Genomic DNA, 9,481 nt, shown 5'->3' with positions numbered 1-9,481 from the left:
CATCTCTAAATTTCTAAGCATCCAAAACACAATAAACCTATGCTTCCAAGTTTTTTCATAACTTATCTCACCTAGAAAATTATAATACTTTAAGTGGTACATTGTAGTAAACTGATAGAGCCAGAGATGACAAGTCTAGAAAATGTGGCTGGCCCTGAACGTATTCAGCTACCCCAATGACTGAAACAACTGACATTTTTTCTCACTTGTTACTTTTTTTCTGGTTTGTCCTTCAGATAATAATTACAGATACAGAATTATTTGTAAAATAAATATTTTACTAAAATATCCTTTAGTATACTAAAGAATACTCATTTGTATCAAATAATGTATATTTCCTTGAATCGAACTTAATTTTCTCGGAGTTCATCTGTATAATGAGGTCAAAGTACTGATTGGAGAATTTTGGGTTGGATAGTGCTGTAATATCTATGCCCTGTGTTTGTCTTCAAATTATATCATTTCATGCAAAGGTAGCCTAGAAGAAATCAAACAAAAATGGCTCCATTCTTTCCTGAAAAAAAAAAAAAAAACAATGTGGAAATTCTGCCAAGATAACTTTATTGAAACTTCTTTTTTATGGTTAGTAATTTGTGGGAATTACATTGCAATGGAGACTGGTATCAGAAAATAAGTCTTCTGAGTATTGATGCCTTAGAAGATTCAACACTTCCCATCATGTTTGAAACCAAGCTTTCCATTTCTTTCCCTGAAAAAGAAGAGATGGTGCTCAGAGATGAAATGCAGTTGAAAATAGACATCTTGTAGGGATTTCTTTTTTCTTTTTCAGAACAATCCCAGAATATCATGCCAGGCTATGTGTCTGTGTTTTTCCTTTTTTAAAAAATTTTTTAAAGATATATGTCACCACATGTAGGAGAAATATTAGGGGGAAATGACTGATGGCTAAGAGAGGGGATTAGATAGGCCTTGTTTGATCCCTTGACTCTTTCACATTTTTCTGAAAGACCTTGGATAATTTACTTAACCTCTGTAATTTCATTTTATGCATTATAACAGTTATAATAATGGTATACAAATGATTAGAAATATTTTTGTGGATATTTAATGAAACCATGCATATAAAGTCCTTTTGCCTTGCCTGGCATATGATGAAGGCTCAAAAAATGGTAGTTATTACTATCAGCTCTGTCACTAATTTTCTATGTCAATAAATAAATTCTTCCTCTCTTGTGCCTGCTCTCTCCTTATTTCTTTATTAAATGAAAAAAAAAATACCCCCCAAAAAAGGTATTTACACTTTGTGGATCTCAGTTTGGGGATAACTGCATTGTTTTATTTTAAATAAGAATTATCTGTAAAGCATTTGGCATAATAAAGCCTTAATGAATATTTTCTCTGCCTTTTATCCCATTGGCCCAAACTAAGGGTGACTGTTGCAATAGGAGCTACCATGTGCTTACAGAGCTGCTTTGCAGAATTCACAGCGGTTCAGGTAAGTTTGTCCATCAGTGCCACACACTGGTTTTTGGATCATGGGACAAGGTTTTTTGTCTGTAGTTTGATTCTCATAGCTGCTGCAAAGAGCCTGCAATTTAAATAAAAACTGCTTTCAGTCCATGAAAAATGTCATTTGGCATCATTGTACTCTCTTAAAGAATGAAGAGATAAGCTAGCCGGATTCTTAGAAATTATGTTTAAAAATCACATTTTATTATAAATAAAAATGAACTGAAAATCAAAAGTAGTAAAAATCACATGTATTTCTAGCACCTAAACATACAATGGGTTAACATTCTGTATTTTTTCCTTCCAGTCTCTTTTCTACGTATTGTATTTCCATACATATAATACTTTTAGTATACAACATTAAAAATAGAACCACCCTGCAAATATGCTCCATTTATACCTTTCCTATATCATTTGCACTTTCTGAAAAGTATAATTTTGTGGTGTAAAACTCCATTAATAGATGTGAAATAATTTATTTTACTAATCTCTATTGTTGTGCGTTCTTGCCTTTATTTTTACATTAATTAGGCTGGGAAGACCACTTTATATATAAATACCTATACATATTCTGATTATTTCCTTAGAGTATGTTCTTATGAAAAGAATTCCCATCTCAAAAACTATTAGTTTAAGGTCTCTGATTCTCATTGTCAGATTGCCTTATCATAAATTTGTTTCCAGTTGGAGACTCTTTATCTCTTTGTAGGAATTCCTGGGGAAATTAATCTATATCTCACTTGTGTGTTGGCTATCACTCCTCAATTTGGCTAGTTGCATCATTAGATAATAAGCCATATCTGATTCACCTTTTGCTCCAGCACCTGGGATAGAGACTAGTAAAGTTCAATGTTGAAAAATATGTGTTCAATGAATGGAAAAGGAGTTCAGAATTTAGAATGTAGATTGTGGAATACCAGTATTACACTGACCTGCTCAATTACCTGATGATTTCAGAAAGGTTACACCTTATCATTCAAAGCCCTAAACAATCTTGCTTGTCTGCTCTTTTACAAATTTTTATTCTGCCCAGAATAAAAAATACCGAACTGTTTTTAGTGTTTTCTATGTTTGAGTTGTTATGCTACATACTTTAAATGTAATTATTCATTTCATCTCTTTAGTAGTCCTGTGAAGTAGACATTATCAATATCACAATTTTACAGACAAGGGAAATGAGACCTAGTGAAGTTAAGCAGCTTGTCCACACAGTTATTGAAGAACTAAGATTAAACTAACTCCAATGCCCGTGCTCACACCCATATACCATTCTCACCTTAGAGGAACCCATTCATGCAGCCAAATTCATCCACTGATAAGCTTTGAAATAACTTTGCTTTTTTCCCAACTCCATGCTATTTCTTCTGCATGGAATAAACTTTCCCTTTAATATCACTCTTTAAGCCACATTTCAAATCTTACCTAATGCTTTGCACTTTTCCTGATAACCCTCAAACAAACACTGATTGATTCTCTCTCCAAACACCTAAAACTTAGATGACACCAATCTTCAACAGTGCAAAATTAGCTGTTTTTACCTTTGTGTACTAGTGGATGCAAACTGCTTGAAGTAAGGGATAATATGTCTACATTCTCATCCTGTATATTGATTTCTTCATCTATTATCTATCTCTATCATATAAACTACGGTTTTGTAATAAAACTACTAGAAATACAAAATAGTATAAGAGGAATTTATTTAAATCACCCATTAGCCACTACCCAGAAATATGCATTATTAAGTTTATGTATATCCTGATATTTTTCTATGCATATGTATTTCAAAAAAGATCCCCCAATTTCTAGCAATTAATGAAATTAATTTTTAATTTGAAATGTATTTTCAATATATTCTGTTGATTAATATACATTCTATAATAGCATTTTAAATAGTTACCATATGTTGTGCAAATAATTTACACAATTCCCTATTTTAAAAGCTTTACTTTGTTTCAATTGTTTTTGGTAATGCAAAAAACACTGCCAGGAATATCTATATGAATGCAGTTTTGATATACTCTCAATTCTTTCCTAAGTTACATTTCTAGAATGAAAATCTGTCTTTGAGTAACACTTATTTTTAAGAATTTTGATGCAAATGCCATGTAGAAAGTCAGGGATTAATTTTTTTCTTTAAATCCCTATCCTCTGCTTGGCCTTACATATAATAGATGTTTAATCAATTTTGTTGAATAGTGGGTGGAAAATGCTATTATTCAATTGTAGAATTTAAGAGATAGAATGGAATGCAGTATGTTCACAAATTTACCTCAAAAAATATAGAGGATATGCTTTCAGTGTCCCTCTCTTCTATCTTCCCTATCTATCCCTACTTTAACCAAAAGAAGTCTGCATTTGTCTGTTATCACTTTTATCTGCTGAGATCATACATTTTATTTCATTTGATCAAAGCATTAAACTGCTCATTTGTATCAATATACACTAAGAATGGCAATGTAAGTGGAATATATCATCCTGTCAACTGGCCATATATTTCAATAAAACCTAAATATTTGGTAGGATGTAGTTTAAACACCAACTGAAACTTGTTTCATTTTTATGAATATTTTATGTTGCAAAGACAACTTATGATTCAGAATCTTTATGGGTAGGGAAGGGAAAGATTTACCTTATCATAGGTAAGTAAAAAATAATAATTCTCTTTCATTTCCTTTCTTATCTGGTATGATTTAATTCCCCCAAATTTCTCCCTTTTGGTTTCTTAGTTGCTTTTTAATTCCCTTTTGCATGATTCCGTAAAGAAAAAATTTTATTTCTTCACTTTTTACTTAACAAACATTAATTCGGTGCCTGTTGTGTGCCAAAATTCTTATTTCCAAGTTAATATAATCAAATTTCTAATTGAATTTTTACTCAAGAAAGTTGCTGTTCCCTTAAATGTATGAATGATGTATTTTTCAGCACTATTAATTTTTAGAAGTGTGACTATGATATTCTTATTTAAGTAAACATTTATAGACAAAAAAAAACTGAGGTTCTATCCCATATTGGTGGAGACAGAGAATAAATAAGGTATACTGCTTCACTACGTATATTTTTATATATTAAGAGATAGAGCTCTTTTTTTAAGAATGTGGACCCTTTTATTACTAATTGCTCCTTCAAGACTGTAAAGTTTATAATTACTAGTTGACAACCCAAGTTTACAAGGGATTCAAAGATCTAAGAATTTGGCAAATACTTTTTCTGTGCACCCAGGTCTGTTAAGTAAAATTTTGAGCTGTGATTCTGAAACTTTAATGTAATTCAAAATTTCAGGGGTTCATTTAGAATTTAGTTTCCCAGACCTCAAGACCCCTAGAAATTCCAGTTCAATCAGTTGCTCTAATATGATATGTAGGGAACAAAAATACACCTTTTACCAACCATTGGTAGTGACTTTTACACACATGGTTCTTCAGACTTGGAGTGGCCATCCTTCTGGGTCGCATGAAACAGTCCAATTTACGATTAACTTCTTGTTATAATGATTGTAAGTACCATTTTCACTCTTAAATTTATCCTGATACGGAACATAAATGTTCTATATTCAGCCCACACTTTTAGAAGCACTGTAGTACTTGCCTTCAAGGCTTTAACTGAGTACAAACTCATCTGGAGTCGTGATATGGCTAATTTAATGTAAACTTGGAAGTAGCTCTCAAGTCCTTTTCTACTGTTAAGGGAAGCGCATCTGCTCCAGTGATGACACTCTGTCTAGATCAGTGTCTCATGTTCACATTCCACCTTCTCACCAGAACAACCAGATGATCTCAGAGGATCTTATTGAAACCAACACCCCCAGTGATTTCCAACTCAACCTCCTCATCGTTACAAGACATCCTCTTGTTGCGGTAGGGAAAGGCCCATAAGAGAGAAAAGCACATACCCGAAAACCTCCTTGGATCACAGAATCTGGAATGAGAGAACAGACACTAGTAAATCACAACAATGCAGAAGAATTCCAGAATGTTACAGCTAAAATCACCCTTAATCGTCCTTTATTGCGTTTGTCCTACTTTACGGATGAAGAACTGAGGCCCAGAAAAGGGAAGGAACCTGCACCAGAACACAGAGCTTGTAAACTGCATGACTGAAGTAGGTTGCAAATGACTGGTACAAAACTTTTTTCACTACCTTTGCTACTTATGCGGCATTTAGCCAATTGTTTTGGTCATGTCCCTAATATTTGCTTTAAAACTAAGGTTATATTGGAGAAATGAAAGCAAAATTGGAATGTATTCTTTGTCAAAGAGGTATCCATGTAGGTAGAGAAAAGTTAAAAACTCCCAAATCGCGAAACCATTGGATTAAAAGGTCGTCAAGACAACTGGTTAGGAAGGTAATGCTGTAATAATAACATGCAAAATTATTTTGAGAGAATTAAAATTATATGATTTACCTCCATCCCCACTAGCACAAACAATACTTACCCCTATTGAGGGATTTCTACAGTTTAAACACTGTATTGAATCCTACATACCTTATATCATACTAATAACCCCATTTTAAACATAAGAGAACTGAGCTCTGGTGTAAACTTGTCTGAGGCCATGCAGCTTGTAAATGACAGAGCTGAGAACCAAACCCAGGCTAATGGACACAGGCCAAACCTTTTGTTGAAAGAAACTTTAGAGCATATAAGGTTCAAAGTCACCATTTTCATATGACGAATCAGGAGCAAAAGAAACAGAATGACTTTCAATGTCAAAGAAAGGAATGGTAGCAGGATTACAAGCCAAATCTTAGAATCCTAGTTCTGAACCCTTTCTACTACATTACACTATCTTAAACTAGCCTACATCTTTTCCAGAAGGATCTCTCTCTCTGTGTATCTTTCTCCTATCTCTCCCTCTCTTTCTATCTATCCATCCATCCAACTAATCTTTTTGCTTTGCCTACCTAGAAGGTAAGTAATAATGACTCTGCTTTCAGGAAAATAGGAGCATCTCAGAAAATTCTGGCTGTTGAAGCTCTTTAAATAAGGAACTCTTGGAAATAATTTTAGTTGAGAATCTCTACTTTCAATATAAATTGCTTCCCTGAAAAATTAAACTTATTTATATCCATATGATGTTAACTGTGGTCTACTTATGGGAAAACAATTGGCCTGGAACTCCTGGATAAGCCACTCGAGATCCAATCATCTCATGTTACAAGTTGCACCATTATCCATTCTCTTTGCAATTGGATACACTGTCTCTTTTGGTATTACAGTGAAATTAAAACAAGATAATTTGTAAGTAAAGTCCCTTCTAAATTAAAAGTGTGATGGGTTATTGCTATCATTGATCAACCTTATACTCCGCCTCTTCTTCCTCCTTCTCCTCCTCTTCCTCCTCCTCATCATCATCAGCTACAGCATCACCGTTTTGCTAATATTACCAGACTGACCCATAATTCCATTATATAAATATAGTAAGAGAGAGAAACACTCACCTGAAAAGAGGAACAAACAGGCTACACTGACCAAAAGCAGAACGGTACTTGCTGGCTTCATGGTCATGAGGTCTGTGAAGTCGTAGGAGGTATGTTATTAGAGTATAATCGTGAGGTTCTACAGGCTGTATTTATAAGTGGGCCCATATGCATGCATCAGATACCTATAGATGTAGCAGTCAGCAAGAGCCTCCACCCTAATTATGTAATCTATTTCCTCAGTTCTTAAAGACATCCAAAACCAAAGAAGATTGTTTCAGGCCTTTTTCAGCAGTCACAATGTTCAGAAATGATGTTGAGGCAGAATGAAATGCATTCTATGTAACACACCCAAAATTTTCCCTATTCAGCACACTGTGATAATTGCAATCAAGTCATTTTCTTCCAATTTGCATATTTTGGACCTGTCCCAAGCCAAGCCTTGGGGCCAGAAAGCTCCCATCTTGCAGTGACTTGTATGACAGTCTGCACAAGCTGTGCAAGATATTAGTAATGTTTGTGTCACAACTACCAGGAAAATAAAAATACTAATGTGAGGGACTTTCAGGTAGAGGAATTTATTAGATAGAGTAGGAGCATACCCCAAATGGTCATTAAATTAAAAATCCTAGTTATTCAAGATGAATGTGAATTAAGAGGTGGTTTCTTTCAACCTCTTGATTTTAGACAGTATACGTATGATGGTTCCTATTTAACATTTTAATTTTAACAAGGTAAAGTTTTTAGTCATTGCACAGATATGTCAGCAGCACCCTCTTTCACTTTCTCAAGTACATCGTGCACTCTTCACCTTTGAACTCTTGCTCTACTGTTTCCTCTGCCTGCAAAACTTCTTGCCAGAAATAAGAATGGCTGGTTCATTATTTCTAGAGATAACAGCTCAAAAATCACTTGTCAGTAAGACTTACGAGTCAGTGAAATTTTCCTGCCCATTCAAACACAGACCCCCCCCCCCCACAAGCCAGGTAGAGGTGTTTCATTATTTTCATAATGCTTTTTGATAACAGAAATTTGTCTTTCTCATTTATTCACCTGTATATTTTTTCCCACCACCAAATAAACACAAAAACATACACACAATGCTGGCACTTACATTTTCAGATGTTAGCCGATCTTTTTTACTGCTGCGTTTCCATGCACAGGAAAATGCCTTACACACAGGGGCATATAGGCACTTATGAATCCATCTTTCCAATTCAACAAATGTTAGACAATGTACATTTACTCCTTCTTTCAAAAGTAATAATTACCAGTAATTTCAGGTATTACTAGATACATAAAATATAGAAACAACAGAGACATTCTTTTCTCAAATACAGGTTGGGTGGAACCTACTGATGCCAGGAATTTTATTAGAGTCTAGAAATTTAATGATTAGTAAGAGAAGCTCAGAGGCAAAAGGAGAGGATAACAATCTGATTAAAATTAAATATAGGAGCATTTTATTTTGAGCTCCTAAATATAGGAGCATCAAAAAAAAATGCATTCCCATGATTAGATTTGGAGTATGGTGGAGAAGTGATGGTCATGACCTGTGCCTCATGGAGATTAGAAGTTCTTAAGGCACATATTGTGTCCAGCATTCTAGGAATAAGGAATAGTATGAAAAAAAGAAAACTAATAAAAACTAAGGCATATTTTTGGAAATGTGAGTAATAGACTGAAATGCAGAGATGGACTCATAGATGGGGCCAGAGCAGCCTTTAGTCTGGGCTAATTTTGCACATTAGTGGCAATACCTTTTGGAACACTCATGAATTATGACATTTTTCACTCTTGCTGGTGGGACCATAATATATATCCAGCCCTCTGTGAGCTCCGATGATTTTTTGCCATCTGCCTCATTTAAGGTTTTTTTTTTTCTTGGACTCATGTAGTTTCTTCACAGGCAAATCCTAATGAATACTCAGGCAACGGCTAGAGAGAAGGACCCTGCAGAGAGCTCTCTGGGGCTGGCTTCCTCTTCCCTGTGAACTCTAGTTGCCTCGGCATCATCTATCTCCTCAATTCCAGAAGACTGCCTTGCTCCACTTGGGTTTCCCTTTCCTGTGTTGTGGCTGGGAATCTCTCCAGGAAGTAAACTGGTGCCGTCTCAGGATTCATCTCATTTCTTTCCATCTCAGGATTCATTTCATTTCCTTCTTCTCTCAGGGATCGATGAGGAGTCTGGCTCTTGACCAGAACCTCGATGTGTTCTTCCAGACCCAATCATAGACAACTACAAAAGCTTTACCTAGCAGGCCTCATCGGAGACAGCTGCCCTCCTCACACCAAAGAGTACACAGCTATGCAGCGCAGTCTCTCTCTGAAGGGAGTTGCAGTCAAGAGTTCAGGCGCTGCTCATACACACATCTGCATCCTAGTCAGGTGCTGCCATTTGGAGACCTCCCAAATGGGGGCCTGAGGTTGAGAGCTTCCTTTAAGTGCTTCAGTTGAGATCCTGCTGTAGAGGGAGGAGGGAGAAACTTGAAGACACTTTTCCCCACTCTGACTTGACTTCTCCACTCCTAGCCCAATGCCCTCTTCCTCCTCCTAACTCCCAGGTTCATAAACTGTTGGGAGCCATTTGTTC

General features: G+C 35.4%; 1 protein-coding gene across 1 annotated transcript; it reads right to left on the bottom strand.

The window, feature by feature from the left end:
• Positions 1–540: 540 nt before the first annotated feature.
• LOC143664514 (serine protease inhibitor Kazal-type 12-like) lies at positions 541–6,993 on the bottom strand. Its single transcript, XM_077138065.1, has 4 exons — positions 6,910–6,993; positions 5,360–5,385; positions 1,425–1,549; positions 541–709 (listed from the first exon to the last, which is right to left on the bottom strand). The coding sequence occupies exons 1-4, from the start codon at positions 6,974–6,976 to the stop codon at positions 664–666; spliced, it is 264 nt and encodes an 87-aa protein (XP_076994180.1). The 5' UTR covers positions 6,977–6,993; the 3' UTR covers positions 541–663.
• Positions 6,994–9,481: the final 2,488 nt, after the last annotated feature.

This window comes from Tamandua tetradactyla, chromosome 20 (genome assembly GCF_023851605.1).
Source record: "Tamandua tetradactyla isolate mTamTet1 chromosome 20, mTamTet1.pri, whole genome shotgun sequence".
Classification (NCBI taxonomy): domain Eukaryota; kingdom Metazoa; phylum Chordata; class Mammalia; order Pilosa; family Myrmecophagidae; genus Tamandua; species Tamandua tetradactyla.
This window is presented reverse-complemented; position numbering and strand designations above follow the sequence as displayed.

What these genes read in the sequence shown, in the direction of transcription:
- LOC143664514 (XM_077138065.1), bottom strand. Translation starts at nt 6,976, where the DNA reads ATGACCATGAAGCCAGCAAGTACCGTTCTGCTTTTGGTCAGTGTAGCC. An exon ending in TGATCCAAGGAGGTTTTCGG is followed by an intron (nt 1,550 to 5,359) that starts GTATGTGCTTTT and finishes TTTAAATTGCAG; the next exon opens with GCTCTTTGCAGCAGCTATGA. An exon ending in GAATTCTGCAAAGCAGCTCT is followed by an intron (nt 710 to 1,424) that starts GTAAGCACATGG and finishes CTTCTTTTTCAG; the next exon opens with GGAAAGAAATGGAAAGCTTG.